This window comes from Rhineura floridana, chromosome 21, assembly GCF_030035675.1.
Source record: "Rhineura floridana isolate rRhiFlo1 chromosome 21, rRhiFlo1.hap2, whole genome shotgun sequence".
Classification (NCBI taxonomy): Eukaryota; Metazoa; Chordata; class Lepidosauria; order Squamata; family Rhineuridae; genus Rhineura; species Rhineura floridana.
This window is the reverse complement of record NC_084500.1, coordinates 787,836-812,503: the sequence shown is the minus strand read 5'-3', so window position 1 is coordinate 812,503 and position 24,668 is coordinate 787,836. Positions and strand designations below refer to the sequence as shown.

The 24,668-nt window shown below is 49.9% G+C and overlaps 1 protein-coding gene across 3 annotated transcripts in view; it reads left to right on the top strand.

Moving 5' to 3' along the window:
* STX1A (syntaxin 1A) overlaps nucleotides 1-24,668 on the top strand; it is a 52,796-nt gene that overhangs the window by 24,702 nt on the left and 3,426 nt on the right. For 2 of the 3 annotated variants that reach the window (XR_009759883.1, XR_009759884.1), the window contains exons 3-9: nucleotides 472-571; nucleotides 10,569-10,643; nucleotides 12,277-12,350; nucleotides 15,533-15,641; nucleotides 18,486-18,559; nucleotides 19,602-19,739; nucleotides 24,158-24,413. Coding sequence is in view for 1 of the 3 variants with exons in the window: in XM_061605268.1 (XP_061461252.1) it covers nucleotides 472-571; nucleotides 10,569-10,643; nucleotides 12,277-12,350; nucleotides 15,533-15,641; nucleotides 18,486-18,559; nucleotides 19,602-19,739; nucleotides 24,303-24,413 (681 nt within the window). In the remaining 2 variants the exon portion in view is untranslated. The remainder of the gene's footprint in view (nucleotides 1-471; nucleotides 572-10,568; nucleotides 10,644-12,276; nucleotides 12,351-15,532; nucleotides 15,642-18,485; nucleotides 18,560-19,601; nucleotides 19,740-24,157; nucleotides 24,414-24,668) is intronic. The other variant, XM_061605268.1, reaches the window with a different exon arrangement.

Below are 24,668 nucleotides of genomic sequence, written 5' to 3'. Positions count from 1 at the left end.
AACTCATTCCTTTCTTACCCCCCAGTATGTTTGTTTATTTGGAGTATTAGTCCCCTGCCCTTCAGCCAAAAATACTCCCCAAGTGGCTTACATATAAACAGCTAAAACAAGGACATTCTCTGCCTGCAGGCTTACAGTCTAAAAAACATGACACACAAGGTAAAAGGGACAGGGAGGGAAGAGGAAAAAAGCGAGCTCTGGTCCTAGTTCTTAAATAATAGTTCCTATAATGGCCAGCTGGCATAGAAGCAGTCAAGGGACAGGAGGTGGAGATGGAGATGGTCTTTTGGCAGAGCTGATGGTGTTGGGAGGCTGGCTCCACCCTAGCCGCTGCTGGTTCCTGGGCAGGCAAAGAGCAGTACGGTGAAGCCGTGGCAGTTGTTATTTTAGCAAAGTTGTGGTTCAACTTTGGAAGATGGACTCAGTGAAGGCAAAGCCTTCTAAGCTCTCTGCTCGCTCCTTGTTCTCCAGGTGGAAGAGATTCGGGGTTTCATAGACAATATCTTGGAGAATGTGGAAGAGGTCAAGCGGAAGCACAGCGCCATCCTGGCCTCCCCCAACCCCGACGAGAGTGAGTAAGGCCACCTTGTGTCTCCTTTTGCAATGGGCTGTGGACAGAGGGGGGGGTTGCCTGTGGGACAGGCCACGTGTAGCCGCTCGTGGCCAGTATCCTGAGAAAACCTGTTTAGCACAGGCCAACTTCCAACCAGTGGTGGCTGATAGCTCCAGGTCAGTGGAGTAGAATCCACTGTGGGTTTTTGTCTGAACTTTCAAGGAGCTGTCCAAGGTGCTGAACTGCCCTTACATGAAGCCGCCGCTGCTTGCTACCACCTGTTGGGAGAGCGGCACCCTTTGTCTTATTTATTTATTTATTATTTATTATTTCAATTTATATACCGCCCTTAGCAGAATAGCTCTCAGGGCGGTGAACAAACAAGATAAAATACAATATATCATAGTAAAAAATCACAAAAACCTTAAGCCAGGTGGCGAAAAAAGATGGCAGTCCAGGATCCTTTGTGTGTGGGTGGTGTGTGTGTGCCCCCCTTTTCAGTAGGGTGGCTGTTGCCCACATGGTTCTCCGGTGATTCAGTGAAGGGAGAAGCAGGAAGCTCTTGTTCCTTCAGTTTTTCCTGTCTCTCCTCACGTCTGTCGAAGCCTCCCTCCGCCCCTGTGTTTTTGCTTGAGGCAGCATTTGGGGAGCAGGGAGCTTTTGTCAGGTTGGCCGCCCTGCGTGGATCTCTGCGACTGTTTAACCTCCGCCCTAAAAACAATAGAACATTATCTCCCGTGGCAAGTCTGTGCGCTGCATAAATATCAATTAACTCCCTTGCCTGATTCATGCAAGCACATTAGAGCAAAGTGCTCTGTAATTATCCGTGCCTTAATTTAGACAGCAGAACTCTAGTGGGGCGCTCCTGTCCGTCTTAAGCTGCAACAGGGGCCCTTTCAGCACTACAAGAAACAGAAAATGATGACACTGCAAGGGCAAGAGGGGGCCCAAGTGTTTTTTCTGCCCGTGCCAGGGCGCCAACTCAGCTAGCCTTGATGCCCTCAAGAGGGGCACCCCCGGGTCATCTACGAGGTCATTGGCAGCAAGTTAAGGTGATGTGGAGTTTTTATAATAAACTAATAAACTATATATTCTTTAGGAATAATGAAGTTATAATATACTGGAGGTGAATCAAAGCTGAAAATCTCTTCTGTGCTGTTCCTGTTTCTTTGAGCAGAGCTCCATCGAACATCATGGGAAACTGACTTCCTATACGTTTCCTGTGTCCTCTGCAGTTTGGATGATTGTACTTATTGATTTGATTTTTGTCAAGGGTGGGGAACATTTGTGGCTCTGCTGGAGTTCTTGGGCTCCTAGTAGCCATGGTGGCCAGCGATGGGAGCTCATTTTGTATCCTACTTCATCCACTGAGTTCAGGGTGGCTTACACCAGTTGTTTCTAAGTGCCTTTAGAATTATTCTTCAATGTATTTTTGCCCCTGGAACAAATTGTTTTTTAGTTGGTTCTTAATCCTGTTTTATTTTCTGCCGATTGTGTTGGTGTTATGTGGATATTTGTATTGATCATATTTTTTAAAACTTTTAAGTTTGTTTTATATTGCATTGTCTTTAAGGGTCTGTTTAAAACCCAGAGGAAAGGGGCAAAGCATAGCTCTGGGGGAGGGCGGTATGCCCATTTGCCCCATGCTGGCGACAGATCTGCTCCCCACCCTATGGCCCAACTTTGGCAGGTGGGCGGGACAACCCGCCTGCCAATCATCTGGTGTCTTAATGAAGTTGGGTGACTGACAGGTGGGTTGCCCCGCCCACCTGCCAAAGTTGGCCCACAGGGTGGGGGGAAGTAGCCACCAGCAGGATCCAGCTGATGAATGGGAGGTCAGCCTTGGCTTCTGCAGGGATTGGCTGTACCTCTCTTTGCCCCACAAGTGATGTTGCATACAGTGCCTGGTGTGGGGCAAGTGGGGGAAACGGCCTCGCAGTCCAAATGGGGAGGCAGTACTGAGTTAGGTTGAGCCGCTGGGCCTGACTCGGAGCAAGGAAGCTTCCTGTGTCCCTGGAAACAACAGATCTGAAATGTAACCTCTTCCCTTTCCAGAGGAAGGGCTGTGGCTCAGGGGCGGAGCACCTGCCTTCCATGCAGAAGGCCCCGGTCCAGTCCCCAAGGGCGGCATCTCCGGGTGGGGCTGGGAACGTCCCTCTGCCTCAGGCGCTGGAGAGCTCCTGGCAGTCAGTGCCAACACGGCTTAGACCTGATCTGACTCTGTGCAAGGTGGCTTCCTGTGTGTGGGGTGATGTTCCTTTGGGGTTTCCTGCCTCCAGCGCAGAGCGGCTGGCCTCAGTGCATCCTTCTAGGCATATGCCTCTCACTTGCCTGCTGTATTCCCTGTGTGGGTGCCGGAGGTTTCTCCACTGGCTTCCCCCTCTGCCACTTCTGACTCACTGCCTCGCTTCTGTTCCTCGCCCGCCTTGCTGTTTCCTCCTCCTCCGCGTGGAGCTGAGTAATCATCTGCTCAGCCTGTTCCTGCCAGCTCGGACCTTGTTGAAACTGCTTTTGTCTGCCCCCCCCCGCAAGCTCCATTCATGAGACCTAATCGATGTGCACGATTTTTGGGGGGGGGAGACAAGCCCATCGCCTCTCTCTGTCCACTCACAAAAGTAGAAGAATATGTTTATTGAGCATGTACACTGACCTTAGCAGACAAGACATAATACCAAACATTAAAATACTTTCATGCAAGATCCAAAATCACAGTTACAATCGATGCATAAAATGTGAGGATGAGCTTAAAATAAACATATTCTAAAATAGACAATCATTCCTATAGCACATAGGAACAGCCATAATGACATGAAAGGTAACGTTTGAAAATTATGTTAGAATACATTTTATATGTTTTATACACTCATGTCCACTCATAGATTCATCGGATTCGTTCATTCATTTTATACACTCCTGTCCATTCATTGATCCTGCAGGCATTTTGTGGCGAGCACAGCAGGCCTTGCTGTTGCACCCACCAAATGTGTGAATCGTGTCCATCAATAAATGGCATGCTTGACTCGGAGCAGGAAGAAATGGGGCATTTTTCACACCGGAGGGTGGTCAGAAATGGAGCACTCTCTAATGATCCGGGGTTGTAGCCAGCTGTGTTCTCCTCAGAGTAGACCGGCTGAAATCCATGGACCAAAAGTGTTGGTGCTAATTTAGGCAGACTTTTTCAGAGCAAAGAAAGCAAACTGTCTCTTCCTGTCAGGGCTTCCTCTGAGCTGCCAACAAGATTTGGGCTCTCCTCCCTGGGAGGAAGGGGCAGGATATAAATTTAATAAAGATTTTCTGGGCTTGGTTTCCTGCTGGTAGGTCAGGCCTTCTGCAAATTAAGAGGACGGGTGGCTGGGTGTGTGTGTCTCACCGGCACTGTGCTTTGCTGCTAGCTCAACTGCCCTGTAAGCAAGAAATTTGAAGTTTGAAAGGAGGGGCGAAGGGGCTGGAGATCTGGGAACCTGTGCAAAGAAACCCCCAGGTCATCCCCAGCAACACCTCTTCGTGCTTGCAAGTAGCTGTTGATAATATGCCAATACGTTTAAGTCTAATCGCCATTGGAAGTGGTTAACCACTACAGATTTGTTTTACCCTTGATGCTTCTCCATGATCAAAATTCCCCACCTAGGGATGGGTAAATCTGTCTGTTTCTCTGTTCTTCGTTTTTCCAGTCTTAAGGCCAGTTCTGTAAATTTCCACATCAGTTTGCAATTTTTTTTAAAAAAATCCTCATAATCGTCTTTGTGCAAATTTCTCCTGATCATTTGGAGGGAACACTGTTCGTTGTCCCCGTGTTACAGAGGCCCAGCTGGCCTCAACTAGAAGTCGGGCATCTAGTGTTGCTGGTCCCAAGCTGTGGAACCCACTGCCGGCAGAGGTTGACCTTCCAGCATCTCTTGAAGACTTCTTTATGTGTGTGTGCCAACAGGCCTATGCACCCGTTTAAAGCGCTTTTTGAGTAGCCAGTCATTTTGATGACTGTTTTGTATTGCTTTTAAATGTTTTTATGTTGCTGTACACTGCCTTGATGTTCTGCAACAGGGCGATAAACAAATACTTTTATAAAATAAATAAATAATGTGCTCATTTGTATGCCAGTTTCCATAATATACACGTTTTTGCAAAACATTTTCCCCGAATATAAGCCGTGTTTGTATGTTGTTTTCACCAACATAATGCAGTTTTACGTACACTTTACCCCAGTGTATGCATTTTTGCAGACGTTATTTGTCTGGAGAATTGCACTGCAAAATTCGGAGATGTGCAAATTCCAAAGGATGGCTGTGTTTTGGTTGTTTGTTTCAGAAAATGTGAAGGATAGTTTTGCTTTTAAATGTGAACTGAATTGAAACCCTTACCCCAACACCACCTCCTGCAGCACTGCTCAGATGTTTCAAGATCCAAGGAGGATTGCCTATAAGCCACCCTCTTTTCCTCCCAGGAAACCTCCTTTCCATCGAATTGCTTTGTCTGCGGCTTCTGCTCAGTGCCGGGGAGGTCAGCTCCCTGAACACACAGTCCGCATCAGTCTTGAGCAATTTCAGCTGCCTTGCCTTCTTGCTCAACAGATATCTGGTTTCTCCGTGGCTTCAGGATGTCATTAATGAGCTTTGGGTCCAGGCAAGGCAGGCAGAGAATGGAAACACCAATTTCCAAGGCTGGATCGGCGTGGCTTATTAGCCGCTGGAAACACCGACACTGCTGCAAGATGGAAATTGCCCCCTGGAGATGTTGGTCCGTTTGAAAACCCAGAGACTTTTTAACAGCTGGGGGAATGGAAATGCCTTTGGGAAGCCTGTTGTCAAGCTGAGTGTTGTCAAGCTTGATTTTGGAGTGAGGAGGCTGTGCTTGTGTGGTGGGCACCTGTGAAGTGAAGAGGTGGCAATCCTGTTGTCTCTGCCAGTATGCAAACTTGAGGCATCTTTTTGCTGCTGTGGGTATCTCAGCAGCTGGTGAATGCTGTAACCCTGTGCACTAAGATAAGGAGTGAATCTTCTTGGTCAGTTGGGAAGGGCTGCAGCTCAGTGTCAGAGCCCCTGCTGGCATGCAGGAGGCCCCAGGTTCAGTCCCCGGCAGCATCTTCAGGTAGGGCTGGGAAGGACTCCTTGCCTAAAACCTTGTGGAGCCAGAAGGATCAATGGTCCTGACTCAGCAGAAGGCACCTTCCCTTAGTCCTATATTCAGAATCGTGAGGACTGGGGGCTTGCTTTATTTCTAAGGTTCAGTCCCCGGCAGCATCTCTAGGTAGGGCTGGGGAAAGCTGCTGCCGGTCAGTGTAGACAGCACTCAGCTGGGTGGACCAATAGTGTGGCTCAGTCTACGGCAGCTCCTGGTGTTCCTAGGATCACGGTGGGACTTGCTCCTGAGTTCACATGCAGAAGCTGAGGCTGCAGGGTTCCCCCGCCGTTGTCATAGTAGTGGCATGAGTAGCTTTGGCTGCTTAATTTTTGCACGCCAGGCTGTTATTAGCCCCCCTTTGGCTCCAGAGCCGGCTGGTGCCCACTAGACCTGTGGAGGTCACAGTGGGCGTGGCCAAGTTGTTCTGATTTTCCTCCCCATCCTCCTTCCTTCCAACGGTGCTGTACATGCTTCAGCGTTACACTTTTACAAACAGTTAGCACCTACCCCAACTGAAAGGCAGTGGTGGCTGGTAGCTCCATGGCAGTGGGATCCACTCCGGATTTTAGTCTAAGCTTTCAAGGAGCTGTCCAGGGTGCTGAAGCACTAGGTCTTTATCCTGTAATCTGTTCTCTCCCTTCTACAGAGAATTGGGATGGCACCAACCCATTGTAGTCTAATGTTTTTCTGCATTATCCCCTTAAGACCTGACCTGTGGCCATTTTAAAAAAAAATGACAGTAAAATACAGCGGCAATGTCAGCCTGTCCAGTGTGAACAGGCAAAGCTCTTCTGAGGTTTTTTGGAGCTCCTGTGCCTTTAAGTAAACGTTTGCTGTCTTCAGGCCCTGTCCTATTTTATTGTTTCCTTTGTTGTTATGTGCCTCCAAGTCAACTACGACTAATGGCGACCCTATGAATCAGCGACCTCCAAGAGCATCTGTCATGAACCACCCTGTTCAGATCTTGTAAGTTCAGGACTGTGGCTTCCTTTAAGGAATCAATCCATCTCTTGTTTCACCTTCCTCTTTTTCTACTCCCTTCTGTTTTTCCCATCATTATTATCTTTTCTAATGAATCATGTCTTCTCATTATGTGTCCAAAGTATGATAACCTCAGTTTCATCTTTTTAGCTTCTAATGATAGTTCTGGTTTAATTTGTTCTAACACCCAATTATTGGTCTTTTTCGCAGTCCATGGTATGCGCAACGCTCTGCTCCAACACCACATTTCAAATGAGTTGATTCTTCTCTTATCCGCTTTTTTCACTGTCCAACTTTGTTTCCTATTCACAGTGATTTTTATGAATAGTTGTATATTAATATGATATAGTGTTAATTTAATATGACACCTAGAGTTTTCTAAGTGCAATACAGCAAATAAAGATAAGACAGTCCCTATCCCCAAACTTGCAATCTAAAAATAATGATTTGCCTCTTAATTAGTTTCTCTTCCTCGCATGGTGAACATTAATTACTGGCTTCTATACATTTGTCCTTTTCTTTCTAAGATAGCAAGATAGCAGGGCTGCCAGTCAAAGCAGACAGCAGTGGCTAGATGGTTTGACTCCAGTGGAAATTGGTGGCTCTGATATCAATAGGGCAGTGAATCCTCTCCAGGTTTTAGTCTGAACTTTCAAGGAGCTGTCCAAGGTGCATTCAGTGCAACTTGAAAGTGTGCACGGGTGGCCAGACTTGGCGACCAGCTCTGAGTGTGCAAAGGACATTTTGGGCCCCATCCAGAATGCATGTTGAGCTAAGAGTTTTTATAAAAAGTGAGGCCGCCTATGTGTTTTGCGGAGACCTCGTTGTGCCCTCGTCGCTGCCTCTGTGCCACTAAGGCTTGGCTGCTCTGCCAACGTTGCTTGGTTACATTGGTAGCATTCAGAGTTCCAGGTGATGGTAATTATCTCCTCTTGGGAGGCGGGAGGGCGGGAGCACAGTTGCACCTGCCTCCGTCAGCGCCAGGCAGCATCAGCACTGGTGGAAGTAGAAAGAATCGGAAGGAGAGTTGCAGAAAAGGGCAATCAGAATGATCAGAGGGCTGGAGCGCCATCCCTGCAGGGGAAGGCTGCAACCTTTGCACCTTTTGGTTTAGACCAAAGTTAATGGAAAAGGCAGAGGGTTGACCAAGGTTTTTGCAATGATGCCTGACATGGAGGAAGAGTTAAGAGGGAAGATTTTATTCCTTCCATCTCTTAGTAGGTGATTTTTTCTTGGGGTCATCTGATGAAACTGGGAGGAGATTCTGGATGAAGTCACAAAGCAGTAGTCCTCACAAAGTGCATTGTTTGTGAAATTCTCCCCCCAAGATGCCCTGGCTGCAGCCTTTAGCTTGGGGAGAGCCATGGATAGGGCTGGATGAGGGTTCAAACCAACTGCAATTAAATCCCGCCAAGTCAGAGATGCAGTTAGTCAGGAGAGGCAAGGGGTAGAGCAGTAGCGACCCAGGGTGCGGCAGCTGTGAAAAAGGCAAATTCCATGCTAGCGATAATTAGGAAAGGTATTGAAAATAAAACAGCCGATATCATAATGCCGTTGTATAAATCTATGGTGCGGCCGCATTTGGAATACTGTGTACAGTTCTGGTCGCCTCATCTCAGAAAGGATATTATAGAGTTGGAAAAGGTTCAGAAGAGGGCAACCAGAATGATCAAGGGGATGGAGCGACTCCCTTACGAGGAAAGGTTGCAGCATTTGGGGCTTTTTAGTTTAGAGAAAAGGCAGGTCAAAGGAGACATGATAGAAGTGTATAAAATTATGCATGGCATTGAGAAAGTGGATAGAGAAAAGTTCTTCTCCCTCTCTCATAATACTAGAACTCGTGGACATTCAAAGAAGCTGAATGTTGGAAGATTCAGGACAGACAAAAGGAAGTACTTCTTTACTCAGCGCATAGTCAAACTATGGAATTTGCTCCCACAAGATGCAGTAATGGCCACCAGCTTGGATGGCTTTAAAAGAAGATTAGACAAATTCATGGAGGACAGGGCTATCAATGGCTACTAGCCGTGATGGCTGTGCTGTGCCACCCTAGTCAGAGACAGCATGCTTCTGAAAACCAGTTGCCGGAAGCCTCAGGAGGGGAGAGTGTTCTTGTACTCGGGTCCTGCTTGCGGGCTTCCCCCAGGCACCTGGTTGGCCACTGTGAGAACAGGATGCTGGACTGGGTGGGCCACTGGCCTGATCCAGCAGGCTCTTCTTATGTTCTTATGTTCTCTCCTTAAAACTGGATCTGGCCAGAGGGCTAGATCCTGAACTCCCCTACCCCTGTGGGCCATTCTGACAGGTGAACAGAATTGCCCACTTGCCAGTCCGGTGGTCCGACTTCAGAGGAGAGCATCAGGAGTGCATTCCTGTGGCATCAAGCCTGGGAAAGGTATGCATGGTTAGCCCAAAATGACAGGGGAGGCCTCATTAGGATAAAAGATCAGGTTTCTCATTTGGGAGAACTCCTGGAAGACCCGGCCTTGCTGCTTAAATGCTCAGGGATTGACTGTAGTCAAGAGTGATTTTTGCCTAGTGCGCCCTCTGCACCCGCTCCTGGCATGGTGAGACCTGGCCGTGGTCCCTCATGCATTAGTTACAGCTTGGCTGGACTACTGTAATTTGTTCTATGCAGGGCCACCCTTGAAAACCTCACAGGAACTTCAGTGGATGCAGAATGCTGCCGTTAAAATTCTGACTGGGGCCACGCAACCCCTTTATATGCCATCAGCTGCACTGAGTGCAACTCAAAACAGCTTAATAGCCCTAAACAGGTTAGGGCTGAGCTCCCTGAAGGGCCGCCTCCTCCCGTGTGAATTTGCCCATCCTTTTCAAGCTCGCAATTGGCATCTCTTGTGTATATGCTGTGGTGTTGGAGGAGAGCTTTGCGGATACCATGGACCGTGAAAAAGACAAGTAATTGTGTGTTAGAACAAATCAAACCAGAACTATCACTGGAAGCTAAAATGATGAAACTGACGTTATCCTACTTTGGACACATAATGAGAAGACATGATTCACTGGAAAAGACAATAATGCTGGGAAAAGCAGAAAGGAGTAGAAAAACAGGAAGGCCAAAGAAGAGATGGATTGATTCCATAAAGGAAGCCACAGACCTGAACTTGCAAGATCTGAGCAGGGTGGTTCATGACAGATGCTCTTGGAGGTCGCTGATTCATAGGGTCGCCATAAGTCGTTATTGACTTGAAGGCACTTAACAACAACACCTGATGCATGGAAATGCACAAGAGGGCTTTCTCTGTGACTGCTCCCCACCTGTGGAACTCTCTGCCTCATGAGGTTATGTCATCTTCTTTCATTGCATTCTGCTCATAGGAAGTCACACACGCACAAAACCTTGGATTTTGATGTCTGCCTTGGACCAGCAGGTTGGATTGCTATTCAGAGGTGGGAAACTTCAATCCTGGGAACTGAATGTGGCACTCCAGGCCTTTTTGTCTGGCACTCTGAACCCTTCCCAGGCCATCCCCCCCGAGCCCCCCCTCCACAGGGGCCTTGCTCTGTCTCCTCCTCTTAATGATTTCCCCAGCTGGGATGTGTCCTCAAACTGTGGTAACAATATTTCTTGCTTGCCTGGATGGAGGAAGGAGTGTGGTGTGCATCTGGCCAGCCCACCTCTGTGATGCGGCCCCTGGAAAGTTTCCCACAACAGAATGTGGCCCTTGAGCTGAAGAAAAAGTCTCCCACCCCTATAGCGTATTTCCAGGTGTTCAGGATGTGTTTGACAAATGTTGGGAGCAGAGATGTGACGGCCCAGAAAAATCGGGGGTCCCAGTCCCCTCCCTGAAATTTTCCATGTTTTTTCCTCCCGGGCCTTCACATCTCTAGTTGGGAGGGTGCTCTCGGCCAGGGCGCCCTTTTCAGAGACTTCTCCGGCTCTTCTGCCTTCTAGAAACCAAGGAGGAATTGGAAGAACTAATGTCCAACATCAAGAAGACAGCCAACAAAGTGCGCTCCAAGCTAAAGAGTGAGTATCTCCGGGGAGAAGGAGGGAGTGGGCCACACCATGCCACCCTGCACGGGAGCTGGCTTGGCTTCCCGGCCCACTTCCTCTTAACTTGAGGCAAGGCAGAGAGGAGCAGGGCCGGCTGCAAGGAGGCTCTCTGGAGCTGCCCAGTGAAAGAGGCTCAGCCTGAGGATGGCAGCACCATATACAGGAAGGCTGTCTGTGACTTGGGGCCAGCCTTGCACAGACAGGGCAGGAGATGAAGTTGCACGCCTCTGGTGACGAGCTCCATGAGCTATGAGGGCCGGACTTTATTTTCCTGGGAAACTCAGCTTTTAAGGGGGGTGCTTTGTTTTGTTTCATTTCAAGTTTCTAGCCCTCATGCCCATGGAGTTCTACTGCTTGGAAGTGCATGGGGAAATGCCTGCCCAAATCTCTGCCTGGGCATGACTTCCCTACTGGGGGGCAAAAGGATTCTCTGTGCCTCACAGGATGAATTGGCCTTCTTTGAGTCATAAGAAAAAAGGCAAAAAATGTGCTCTAAGTTGCATGATTTTTACAGGTTGCAGGAATTCAGTGTGGAGTTCTTGGTTGTGTGCATGTCATTCTGAAGAGGCACAGAGCATGCCCTGCCTGGGCTGTTGCCATCCCGTCCTCTTCCATGTGTAGTGGCTGCTGAAGGGTGCACTCCTTTTACTGGGCATGCATTTTGATTTGTGCTTGTGACGCTGTCGGAGCAGTCGTCCGTGATCCCGCTTGTACCTCCAAATGTTTTGGGCCGGTCATATTGCTTCATTGCCAGTCCCTGCATATCCTATAACTTCCTGCTGAAATCCTGAAACATTTCATGCCACAAATATTCTGGGGTTGGTTGGTTTTCATCCTGCTTTTGTAGCGCTGTAGCCCATTTGAACAGCACTAACATGGCATCGCAGAACAATCAATGAAGCAGACTCAGTCTGCCCCAAATGTGCTTTTGTGCTTGTGTCAAGAACACGTTGCAGAATGCACCTGCTGCAACCAAACCCTAGCCTAGAGGGACCCAAAAAGCACATGCTCAGCAAAGTCATTGCCACATACATTTTGCACCTTGCAACTGATCTGCAAGTAAAGGATGCAGAATCCAGCCTCCTGGCAATCTCCTGTCTTTGTTTCTAAGTTTCTAGCCTTTTGGGCTGCAAAGATCTGCTCTCAAGAGTTTCTGGCTCTGCCTGGGGGAGATCTCTGGACCCAGTCGACTGCAAAGCAGGAGACTCTTCCTCTCTGCTGCTAGCGGAGCTTAGAAATATGTTTGGAGGGGGCAGAGGGAGGAAATGCAAATGTGTGTGATTTATTTGGGTGGTGGAGTTCACCTTTTCAGCTTTTTAAATTTTTCTTTAAATTTGAATGAGGCGCAGATGCAGGCCTGCAAGTGATCACTTTCCAGGTGTAGTGCTGCATTTTAATATGTTGGCATTTTAAAAAAAGGGTGGGAGGATTGTTCATAGATGGTCTCTTTTTTTGGCCTGCTGGTGAGCTATTTTTAACCCAGTCTGGAATGGGTGTTTTGCAGGCAATGGAGACAGGAGCGGGAGGGGCCCATCTGTTTCTTGATCCCCCCCCCTTTCTCTTCCTTCTCTGAAAATCTGTTCTGCTTTTCTCTCTTCCTTCCCAGGTATTGAGCAGAGCATCGAACAAGAGGAGGGGCTGAACAGATCGTCGGCAGACCTGAGGATAAGGAAGACACAGGTGCGCCTTTCTCCAGGGAGGGCAGGGAGAGACAGGATACGAGCGCGGGAAGCAGCCTGATAACAAGCCAGGCCACTGCGTCATCCAGCTTAGTATTGTCCACCCTGACCGGCAGCAGCTTTCCCAGGTCTCAGGCAAGGCGTGTTTCCCAGCCCTACCTGGAGATGCTGTCAGGCAGTGGCTGCTGGGGGCTCTGATGTCAGTGGGGCAATGAATCTGCTCCGGGTTTTAGTCCACACTTTCCAGGAGCTGTCCAAGGTGCTGAATCTACATGTGTCCCGCTTCTGTTTATTTATTTAAAATATTTCTATCCCACCCTTCTACCCTATAAAAGGGCACTCAGGCGGCTTACAAAAATAAAATCAGACATGTACATAATAAAATTGTAAGCAGTAAAATCACAAAAACATTAAAATAAATTAAAATACATAAAATACAATTAAAATACATAAAATACTATATATATATATACACACACACATATGCATATATATAGGGATTGGTACTAAAGGGACTAGAAAGGTAAAATTTAATGTAGAAGACATAAAATCAGTGTCAGGCTCTGTTGTGCTGCAGCCCCTTGGAACGGCACCGCAGTGCTGCTGTTGGGGATTGAGCCGTGGACGCAAAGCATGCACAGCAGATGTTCTGCCATGGAGCGATGGTCCTTCCCCACCAGTCCAGGGCAGCGTTGAGCTTTTGCGCACAGAGGCCAAAGCTATGCACGATGTTAAAAATGGGCCTGTGCCGCTACCTCAGCGGAGAAGAGGGACTCCCTGATAAGAAGTGCCTGGCTGCTGGGTCGCACGCCAAGGTGGGCCCATCTGGCTGAGCTCCCTCAAGTGCCCAAAGATATGCCTCTGAGAAACCCACGAGCAAGGCCCTCCCTTGTCCATAGCTCATCCAGCAATTGGTATCCAGAGGTAGACTGCTTCTGGATGTGGGGTTTCTTAATTGCTTCCTTTATTTTTTATGTTTGTTGGCATTCAAATTGTAATAAAATAAAATATCAGAAATGAAAGAAGCAATGAAATACAATGAAAAGCCATGTGAGTACTTTCTGCAGACATGCCGTGGACCGCCAGAATGGCCCTTGTGGACCACAGGGAGTCCATGGACCCCAGTGTGGGAGCCTCTGCTTTGGGAAAAGCCCCGGCTGTTGAAGTGGCACTCTTGTGCTTCAAACGTGTGGTGCGGGCGTGAGCTACAATGCTGACAAATTCTTGTGAGGAGCTTTTTAATATTGCAAACCGGGCTGGAAATGAGAAGAAATGACGTGAAGACTTGGAAAACAAGCCACGGCAGTGGATAGATGTGTCCGTTCTTGGCCCTGTTTCGGCAACGGTCAGCAAAGCCGAAGGCCGCCGAAGGGAGGGTGACCACGCGGCTGCTTTTGGAGGAGGCTGCTGCTGCTGCGGGGGCTGCCCAGAGATGGGGTCTGTTGAGGAAGCAAGGTGCGTTTTGCCTTTCCCCCTCTACAGGGGCTCAGGGGGAGCAAAACAGCTCGTCCTCACAACAAACAACGCTGAATCCAAGCCTCCCCCCCCCATGATATCCAAAGAAGCGGCGGTGGCGGCTCTCTGGCTCCCTGAAAGTGAGCAGATGGGTGAGGCACCAAGGAGTGCAAGTGCGAAAATTTATCATCGTGCAGCAGCCTGTTGCTTAATCAGGTGCAAGAAAACTGCAGTACATGCGCCAAACCCAGCAATGGCCGGGGGGCTGCGTGCGTGTGCTGCTTCCATGCTTCATCCTTTTATCTATCTTTCGAATTACGCAAGCAGAGCAACAGGGGTCCAACTAGGCTTCCAGACGCTGTTGGACTCCAGCTCCCATCGGCCCCAGCCAGCGTGGCCCGTGGACAGCAACACCCGGAGGGCATGAGGCGGTGGGTGGCTGATGTCAGTAGGGCGGTGGAATCGCTGGATCGTCGCCTTGCAGCGGTGAGCGGGCTTGCGTGTTGCAGTGAACCCCGTGAGCCGATGCCGTCGGGAGTCACGTGCTCCCAGCAGGGTCACCCATGGTGGTCAGGTCAAGGGAGAGGAACCAGACAAACAACGATCCAAGAATGTCCTCAACGGCAGAAGAGGCGGAGGATAACAATGTGTGAAGGGGGATGAAGGCTGAAGCAGATAGAAGACTTCCAATCCTTGTGGTACCCATGCCATTGGATCAAAGCCTTTTTTTGTCTAGATTGTGTGTTGATCGTGGTGCGCCGATCTCCCCACATAAAACGAATTCACACACAGGTGTCCTCCAACCAAACCTTGGAAGACAATCTTACTCGGCCATGAGTGATCGCCAATGAATGGAAGCGCTCTGAGTTTTAGACTGAACTTTCAGTGAATGGCTTCAGCACCTTGGACAGCTGCATAAAATCTGGGGCGAATTCCGCTGCCATGGAGCCACCACTGCCTATTCCCCACAGAAGCCTTGGGGAAGCCTCCTTGCAGGGCATCAGGACAATTGCCCTCCCCTCCTGATGCTGCTGCGTCCGCTTCCCATCTCCCTCCAACACATAGTATTCAGAGATAGACTGCCTTGGAACATCAAGGCTCCATTTTAGCTATCATGCGCTTTTGGGAGCCCTTTGTGAATTTGCCTCATCCCTTTTTAAGCCAATGTTGACACCACTTCTACTGGCCCCAAATTCCATAAATTGAATTATGTGTTGTCCGTGTGAAGTAGTTTTTCTTCATTGGGGATGGGGGGGGGCTTGATTGTCCCAGAATCCTCTGGGTGGCCTTTGTATTGCTTCCATAATAAACTAGAAAAGAGGAGGGAGGGAAGCAAGAAAGAGGCTGTCCTGGGGGCTAAATTTGGCCAAGGGCCACGCCAGATGGTGGGTGATGTCTCCACCGTTCTCTGGCTTAAAATTTGGTAGGCCTGTTAGGGGTCGGGGCGGAGGAGGCAGATGCACTCATTAAACTGGTTGAATTTGGCATTAAGGCCACCAGGGGGCTCTTCCTGCCTGCAGTGATCAGTAACAGATGCCGTTGAGGTTGTGCCTGGTTTTTATGGGCTCTAGTCCATGGAAATGCATGCCGTCATCAAAATTTGCTAGCCTTTTTAAGCTGACACCAGATGCTCTTGTCATCATTGCTGCAGCATAACAGACGCACCCAGTTACCCGTAGGGAAAATGGTGATAACCTAGTTCTTCTTTCTCTTCCCCCTCCCCCCCAGCATTCCACCTTGTCACGGAAGTTTGTGGAAGTGATGTCGGAGTACAACGCCACCCAGTCCGACTACCGGGAGCGCTGCAAGGGAAGGATTCAGAGGCAACTAGAAATAAGTGAGTTGCTTCCACCCGTGCTTTGCCCTCTAAAATTGCCACCTGTTGTTCACTCACACCTTCCAAAGAATCCACTTCTGCCAAATCATTGTATTTCAGTGCTTTTGTTGTTGTTTATTTTCAGGCCTGGTTTGTGGTGTTTCTTTTTAAATATATTGTTCCATTGTCCTATCCACTGTGAACAGGCAACAAGCTATAGAAGCTTTTCAAGGCTTCTGTGCCTTTTATTAGAAGCTTCCTGTTCAGCATGGTGAGATTACTGATTGGTTAGTTTCTGTTCCCTGGGGTGAGGCTCTAATTGCTGCTTCTTATTATTTCTGTCCATTGCATGGTGGAAAAAGTACTGTTTCACCATAAACAAAAGAGAAGAAAAAATCATCATGTGAGGAAGCCAGTAATTATAGAGTCCTCATCTCCCAGCCAGGGAACCCGTAGCTGACCAATTAAGGTACAGTTCAGGAGCAATAATCACTAATTCTTCCCCCCCCCCCAATGATACTAAACAAGAAGTAATAAAATGGGCATGCCCTCTGAGGGAAAGGTGGCCAACATAGTGCCCACCAGACATTTACTTCTACAACTGCAATTATCTCTGACCATTGGTCATGCTGGCTGTGGCTGATGGGAGCTGAGAGTGCAACAGCATCTGGAGGGCACCAACATAAGAGCATAAAAAGAACGTGCGGGATCAGGCCAGCGGGGCCCCATCTAGTCCAGCCTCCTGTCCTCACAGTGGCCAACCAGAGGCCTCTTCTGGGAAGCCGGCAAGCAGGACCTGAGCGCAACAGCAACTCTTCCCTCCTGCTGTTGCCAGCAACTGATATTATGGAGGCAGAGCATAGCCATCCGAGTGGCTAGTAGCCATTGAGAGCCTCATCCGCCCAGGATTTGTCTCATCCTCTTATCAAGCCATTCTTTGCTTCTCAGGGCCCAGCTGCCTGCCTTTGGGCTGCCCGGCCGGCAACCTGTCCTGCATGCAGCAGGAGAGCCCTGCCGTGTCCCGTTTATTTGTGTGGCTTTTCCAAGCTGCCTGGTGTGAAGGGTGGGTGGGTGAGGAGCTGGCGGGAGCAGGTAAGGGGGCGGAGGTGAGATAGAGAGCGATGAGAATAGAAGGGCTGAGTGGGAGATGTTGGCAATTGGAGGAGAGACGTTTGCCAGCGCAGGGAAGGGGCAGGAGGAAGGTGGGCAGCTAGCTAAGGCATGGGGAGCCGGGGAAGGCTGAGCCACTCTACGGCCCCATCAGCTCATCTCCAGCTATGGCCGTCTAGGGCAGAGCACGGGGTGAGGGTTTCTAAAAGTCCCAGGTGCTGCTTGACCTGGGAAGGGCGTAATGGGAATGGTGAGGGTCTCGGTGGGGGCTAGGAAAAAAGAGAAAAGGTCCTCCTTGAATCGCCAGAAAGACACCCAGGGGAGGAGGTGACTTTTCCACGCCTGGATTAGGCCACCTGCCAGTCGGCCGACAATGACCGCTGGGCACCTCCTCCCGGTTTTACATGTGGGACACTGAGTCAGAGGGAGAGAGGACCAGCTTGCACGGGGCTGAGCAAGTGGCAGGTGTGGACCTCAGACTCGTCACCTGGGCCTGCTGGAGACCGCATGGACTCTCCATCATCATCATCATCCTAAAGACCTCTCTTAGGCGCATCCCTGGTGCATCTGGCCAGGGCAGGATTGGGGGCCCCAGTTACAAAAGCAGCAGATGGGCTTTCAGGGTCCGGTGTTGTTTTTCCCCCTTGGGACCGTGTGGCGTCTCCCAGCCACTGAGGATCGGCCCGTCTGTCACTTGTATTCTTGCCTCCCTTCTCTCTCTTTCTCTCTTGTCTTCTGAGAATCCAGGAGCAGCGACGGGTTGAGCTCAGGGCCTCCACACACCCCATGCTTCTTCCTGTGAGCCATTCTCTGGCTTGCCAGCTGCCTCATTAGCGCCTCTTCAGGAGGGAGGCTCCATTTCTGTCAGTGGAGAGGTTACCTGATAGGATTCCAAGCTGAGCTATGGCCCCAGTGGACTTGGGACAGCAAAGGGGTCCTGTGACGAAAGGGTGGGACATAAGTTTCCGAAAGAACGTTTCGTTTATTTGCTTAGGTATTTTAAAATGGTGCATCGGCAGAAAGGCAGCTTATAAATGTGTGCATGTCTGAGTACGTAAGCAAGCACCTTTGAGGGTTGATCTCATGCCAGAAAGCCTTGTTCAGACCTGTGTATACTCTGAGCATTTAAAAAAAACAAAACCCTGAATCCTGCACCAAGCAAAACTGGATTCTGCAATTTGTCAAACATTATGCAAATTAGCATGATTTATTCTGCTTTTGCAACTGAAGCCCCACCCCCATAATCACTGGGAATTTTACTCAGTCACTCTCTGGCTTCTGGGGTTTGCACAAACATCCGTTTCCCATATGCTTCTAAACATGCAACCAATAAGGACTAGGAACTTGGCACCTTTTTAAAAAAATGAAAGTAGACATTTTTAGGATGCTGAATGCCTGGTATTTTCAGTGATGCTTATGCACTGCCCCAGTCTCCTTGGCTTGGACCATCAGTTCAGCAGCACCTCTAGGAAAGCCAACGTAATGGGTCTCGCTCCCTATCAGTAAACTCGCACCTGGAGCTCAGCTTTCCCAGTTCAGGAACCCCAGTTTAATCAGGATGTTGATACACTGGACAGGGCTACCGAGGACAGCTGTGAAGATGAGAAGAAGGGCCTCCTGAAGGCCAGACCTTGCGGGGACTAGTCTAGAAGGATCTGAGCAAGACTGTTAAGGACGGGAGACGTGGGCAGTCCTCGGATCACAGGGCTCCAGCGAGAAAGGGGTGCATTCACTTCTCCTCTGTGTCCTTTGCAGCCGGCAGAACCACCACCAGCGAGGAGCTGGAGGACATGTTGGAGAGCGGGAACCCAGCCATTTTCTCCTCTGGGGTACGTGTCTCTCTCCACCACCCCCCTGGCTTAGTGATCTTAACATTAAGTCCCAGGTGTGGGGTGCCAGTTGAGGCCTCCTTTGTGCATTGGGGGCAGGGGGACATTTATAGGCACCATCTCTTTAACCTGGCAAATTGTGGGCCATTCACTCATTTCGCCACAATCAGGAGACCATCAAGGGACTTTCCTGAGACCGCGACCTGCGTTGCCGTGTGGCTCATGTCTCTCTGGTGGAACTTGGGTTGCCCTGTACCACTAGCACCGCAGTCTTGCAGTACAAAACAGGTGGAATTTACGAGCCCAAAGCCTTACAAATTTCATTTATACCCCACTTTTTTCCCGTGGAACTCAAGGCGCCGTGCACGGACTTCCAGGCAGTCTCTTGTCCAGGTGCTGACCACTCCCTGTCTGCTTAGCTTCATTAAAACTACTTTAGTGTTTGCCTTCAAACCATACATGGAGATCATGTTAATCATATGTGGCCTTTCTTTAAAAAAACAACCTAACTTTCTTGGAGCCGTTTCTTAACTCGCCCCAGGTGAACATCTGTTGACAAGCCTGCAGCAAAGGACATAGAAATCCATATTTATCTCAAGAGAATGATAAATGTCAGTCAATCTAAGCAGCAAATTTGTCAACCATTAACGCATGCAAAATTTGCTTTTTCTTATTGTACAAAATAACTATATTTCATTCTTCTGTGGTTTGTACTGCTTTGCATTCTTCTGGGTTTCTTAATCGGGTGGGAAGATTAGGGACCAATGAAGGGCGCAGATGACTGTGGATCTAATTCAGCATCCCCTCTTATTCCTGGGACTTCTGCATGTGTAACAGGAGCACACTTTTGAAGGTGCAACTGCCAAACCCTAAGTGCCTAAGAATGCGGTTTGCTTTGCTTTTAAAGCAAGCCCCAATTCTCAGGAAAGTAACTTCTGCAGTCTCAGTCCAAGATGGGTCAGGGCGGATCTCAAGAAATGGCCTGCCTGGGCCCAAATTCCGTGGCCATTCATGTCCTGTTCCTCTCTCCCTCTACCCCCAGATCATAATGGACTCCAACATTACAAAGCAGGCACTGAATGAGATCGAGACACGGCACAGTGAGATCATCAAGCTGGAGAACAGCATCCGTGAGCTTCACGATATGTTCATGGATATGGCCATGCTGGTGGAGAGCCAGGTGGGAGCTTACGGGGGGGGGGGGTGCGAGGCGGAGGGCTGTGGAGGGGGGCCCTTCACTCACTGCATGCGCAGACTGAGAGGAAGCATGGCTGTTGCCCAGCAATCCCTGCCAGGTGGAGCTGGAAAAGAAGATTCCTGCCTGAAACCCTGGCTAGTTGCTGCCAGTCAGTGTAGGCAATACTGAGCTAGATAGGCCAGTGGTCTGACTTGGTATGAAGCAGCTTCCTGTGGTTATTCTCCTTTCCCCGAGAGCAACGCCCTGCCATTTATTGGGGAGGGAGGGCTGCAGCTCAGGGGCAGACTGCTTCTGCATTGTAGGCAGATGGTCCCGGATTCAGTTCCCGGCAGCATCTCCGGGAACGGCTGGAAATGTAGCAGGCGGGACTGAGCTTGGTGGAGCCACTTCCCATGTCCCACAGGATTGGAAATGGAGCCCCGTCAGCCCTGAGACCCAGGCTGGCCAGATGCTTTCCACTCTGGGGTCCATCTCCAGTTAAAACATGGAGGGTTACAGGTCTGTCCTCCTGGGGCCAGGTGGACCTTTGACCCGAGTCTGAAGAAGGCAGCTTGTTTTTGATCTGTCGTTGCTGTCTGGAGCCCGCAAAGGCCTACTGGAGCCCGTTATGTGTCCAGAGGTTGCGATTTCTGAAAGGCAGGGTTTTGTTGCAAGTGCCAGGAGGTTTTTAGGCTGCTGCCACCTCTGCCTGCTGGAAATATTTGTGGGGGACCCACGTGGCCCAGCATTGCAAACTTCTTCCCTGCTGCCTTGAGGCAAACTGCAGCTGATGAACTGGGAGCAAAGCCCGAGGCTCTGAGCCTGCGGTCATCTTGCCACGCTGGGGGGATCAGTACAGGCTCACAGGCCCCCATTGTTTCTGGATGGGTAATGAATTTAGGGGGTGTTGAAATGAGATGTGTGTGATCCGAGTCACTAGGCAGGATATTCATTGGGGGGGGGCTGATTTAAATTAATTTCTGATAACCTTATCTAGAGATGGTTTGGGAGCTAACCGAAGGGGGATTTGGAGCAGGATCTGCTGGGAAATTAATTGGGGCAGACTTTGGGGTGATCTGGAGTGGGGTGCAAATTAACTGAGGTATTTGGCATGGGCGGTTTGGGTGGGAGGTTGCTGGGCTTGCCTTTTGCGATGTTTAAATACATAAATTTGCCTCTATCTGTATAAATTAGCCTACGTGAGTTTGGGTCTAGAGGCCCCCCCATGCCCTGTATCAATGCTGCTCCCCACATCTTTGTAACTTGAAAGTTTCCGGGCGGGGGCGGCAGTGGCAGCACAGCGATCTGGTCCCTTGCAGAGGCTCTTGCCCCTTTCCTGGGCCTGACCCCTCTTTGTGTGTCCCCCATGCTACCGTGCGCACCTGGAGAAGGGGCCTTCAGGCACTGGCAGGTAACGTCCGTCCCTCTCTCTGCCGAGACCGCTGCATGCCTGGGCTGCTGCATGGCTGTTTGTGTCCCTGTGCGTGCCGCCCCCCTCGCAAGGGTCACATAAGACGGTGAGGGTGGGAGCCTCGGGTGCTGCGGAGGGCAGGGTGGATCCGGCCCGACAGGCAGAGAAGGGCTCGTCCAATTCCTGAAGGGGGAGAGAGAGAGCCGCTAACCAGGATGGCTCTGCTGTGCTCCGCGGTCGGAGGTGGGACGCTTCCGGACAGCAGTTGCTGGAAACCGCAGGAGGGCAGAGTTGCTGTTGCGCTTGTCTGGTTGGCCACTGGGAGAACAGGCCGCTGGACTAGATGGGCCCCCGCTGGCCTGACCCAGCAGCCGGCTCTTCTTGTGTTCTCACAGGTGCGCCTGTGTTTTTGTGCCAAGGCCCCTGGACTTCGGTCCCTGGAAGCTCAGGCTGCATAGATAGAGGTGATCCAGTGGACATAGTGTACTTAGACTTTCAAAAAGCGTTTGACAAGGTACCTCGCCAAAGACTTCTGAGGAAGCTTAGCAGTCATGGAATAAGAGGAGAGGTCCTCTTGTGGATAAGGAATTGGTTAAGAAGCAGAAAGCAGAGAGTAGGAATAAATGGACAGTTCTCCCGATGGAGGGCTGTAGAAAGTGGAGTCCCCCAAGGATCGGTATTGGGACCTGTACTTTTCAACTTGTTCATTAATGACCTAGAATTAGGAGTGAGCAGTGAAGTGGCCAAGTTTGCTGACGACACTAAATTGTTCAGGGTTGTTAAAACAAAAAGAGATTGCAAAGAACTCCAAAAAGACCTCTCCAAACTGAGAGAATGGGCGGAAAAATGGCAAATGCAATTCAATATAAACAAGTGTAAAATTATGCTTATTGGAGCAAAAAATCTTAATTTCACATATACGCTCATGGGGTCTGAACTGGCGGTGACCGACCAGGAGAGAGACCTCGGGGTTGTAGTGGACAGCACGATGAAAATGTCGACCCAGCATGCGGCAGCTGTGAAAAAGGCAAATTCCATGCTAGGGATAATTAGGAAAGGTATTGAAAATAAAACAGCCGATATCATAATGCCGTTGTATAAATCTATGGTGCGGCTGCATTTGGAATACTGTGTACAGTTCTGGTCGCCTCATCTCAAAAAGGATATTATAGAGTTGGAAAAGGTTCAGAAGAGGGCAACCAGAATGATCAAGGGGATGGAGCGACTCCCTTACGAGGAAAGGTTGCAGCATTTGGGGCTTTTTAGTTTAGAGAAAAGGCGGGTCAGAGGAGACATGATAGAAGTGTATAAAATTATGCATGGCATTGAGAAAGTGGATAGAGAAAAGTTCTCCCTCTCTCATAATACTAGAACTCGTGGACATTCAAAGAAGCTGAATGTTGGAAGATTCAGGACAGACAAAAGGAAGTACTTCTTTACTCAGCACATAGTTAAACTATGGAATTTGCTCCCACAAGATGCAGTAATGGCCACCAGCTTGGATGGCTTTAAAAGAAGATTAGACAAATTCATGGAGGACAGGGCTCTCAATGGCTACTAGCCATGATGGCTGTGCTCTGCCACCCTAGTCAGAGACAGCATGCTTCTGGAAACCAGTTGCCGGAAGCCTCAGGAGGGGAGAGTGTTCTTGGACTCGGGTCCTGCTTGCGGGCTTCCCCCAGGCACCTGGTTGGCCACTGTGAGAACAGGATGCTGGACTAGATGGGCCACTGGTCTGATCCAGCAGGCTCTTCTTATGTTCTTAGAGTGCAGAAAAGAGAGTCCTGCTACTCACTCAGAGAAGTGCAGTGGACAGGGGGTGGTGCGGTGGCTTTGGGCAAGGTGTCCCAGGGTTCAGGATACTTGTTGGCCTCCCAGAACCACAAGGGGCTCCTGCCCCTTTTAGTCCACAGAGGGCACCGGGGCTGGCTGGAGAGCTCCTGCGGACTGGACCCAAAGAGTCCCCAAGAAACAGTCCCAGAGATCTCTTGGCTTCCCCGGCACCCAGAATTTTCCTCATGCTTGTCGGCGTTTTGACTCCTTCCTGTCACAATACAATTTAAAAGCAATGAGAATATTTAACGTGGCCATGCCACGGGCCACCTGAGTCAGGTTTGCGGACCACTGGTGGCCCGCGGACTGCAGTTTGGGAGCCAGTGAGCAGAATCCTTTCCCTTAGTTCCGATTGCAGCCGCTCGGTGCTCAATCCCTTTCCTGCAGGGCTGGATCCTGGCTCTGAAGCCAGAGCCCTGCTCACCCTCTCTGCAGGATGAGCATAGAATTGAAGGCTCCGCTGGCTCCTGCCCCTGCTCGGGGCAGCTTTGCGCTCTCTGAGGAAACAAGATCGGGGGGGCTTCAGCCTCCTTCCTCGGCTGTGTGTTGGGGACCTGTGGGTTGTATCCAGTGCTAGTCCTGCTCAAGGTAGACCCCTTGAAATGAATGGGCCCAAGGTAGTCATGGTCATGAATCTCAATGGGTCTTCTCTGAGTAAACCGTGCATGTTGTGCATGGGCAGCGAGTGCTGTCTTGTGGGTGCTCTCTTTCTGGTTTTGCTAGCCAAGAGGAGTGGGACAGAGGGGTGTGTGTGAGTGTCTGTCTTTCTTACCCCTGCATGCATCTGTGCTTTTTGTTCAGTGGCTACAATGTCAGTGGGGCAGTGGAATCCGCTCCAGGTTTTAGTCCAAACTTTCCAGGAGCTGCCTGGGTGCTGAACCTCTGTGGGTGGGGTCTCATTGAGGGGCCAAGTGGTCTGGAAGCCCTGGGTTCAAATTCCCAGCGCTGTCATGGGGCTTCTGGCCAGGCCTTCCCCCTCAGCTTCCCACCTGTAAAACTGGGATTTGTTGACTTTTGAAAGTCCTAATTAAAACAGTGGAGCCTTAAAGGGGCTGAACAGCAGAGCAAATTATGCGTACAGGCAGACCATTTAGCAAAATAAACCCCAGTTCAGCTCTAATCTGTGGATGAATTTAATCTGTTTCACTTTTCTCTCTGTCCTACTCCCTGGCGGCAGGTCTGGGACTGAATGCCATGGCTGGGGATATGGGCACCGGCCCTCCCGAGACTGCAAGTGGAGTCATTTGTGAGTAAGGGAAGCACTTTGAGGCCCTGCCAGTGGCTTTGGAAATACAAACCTGTGTGCATCCCCTGCTGCGTAGGGCGAGATGATAGACCGCATCGAATACAACGTGGAGCACGCCGTGGATTACGTCGAGAGAGCCGTGTCGGACACCAAGAAAGCGGTCAAGTACCAGAGCAAAGCCAGGCGGGTAAGGAAGGGGTCACCCCGTGGATGGAGTAACAAGTGTCTGAAGCCCACTTGACCTGTCCCCAGCTGGGTAAGGGCAGATGCTGCACACTGCCAGAGTTATGTGCACTCTGCACTTGCTCAGGGATATGTTTTAGCATGATTTCAGGTTTGCATTTTTTTTAAAAAAGGAACTGTTCCAGAACTGAGGTGCTGCTCAAAATTAGACTTCTTTCTCCCACAAAACCCAGACATGAGCTCTCCCCGTTTGCAGACT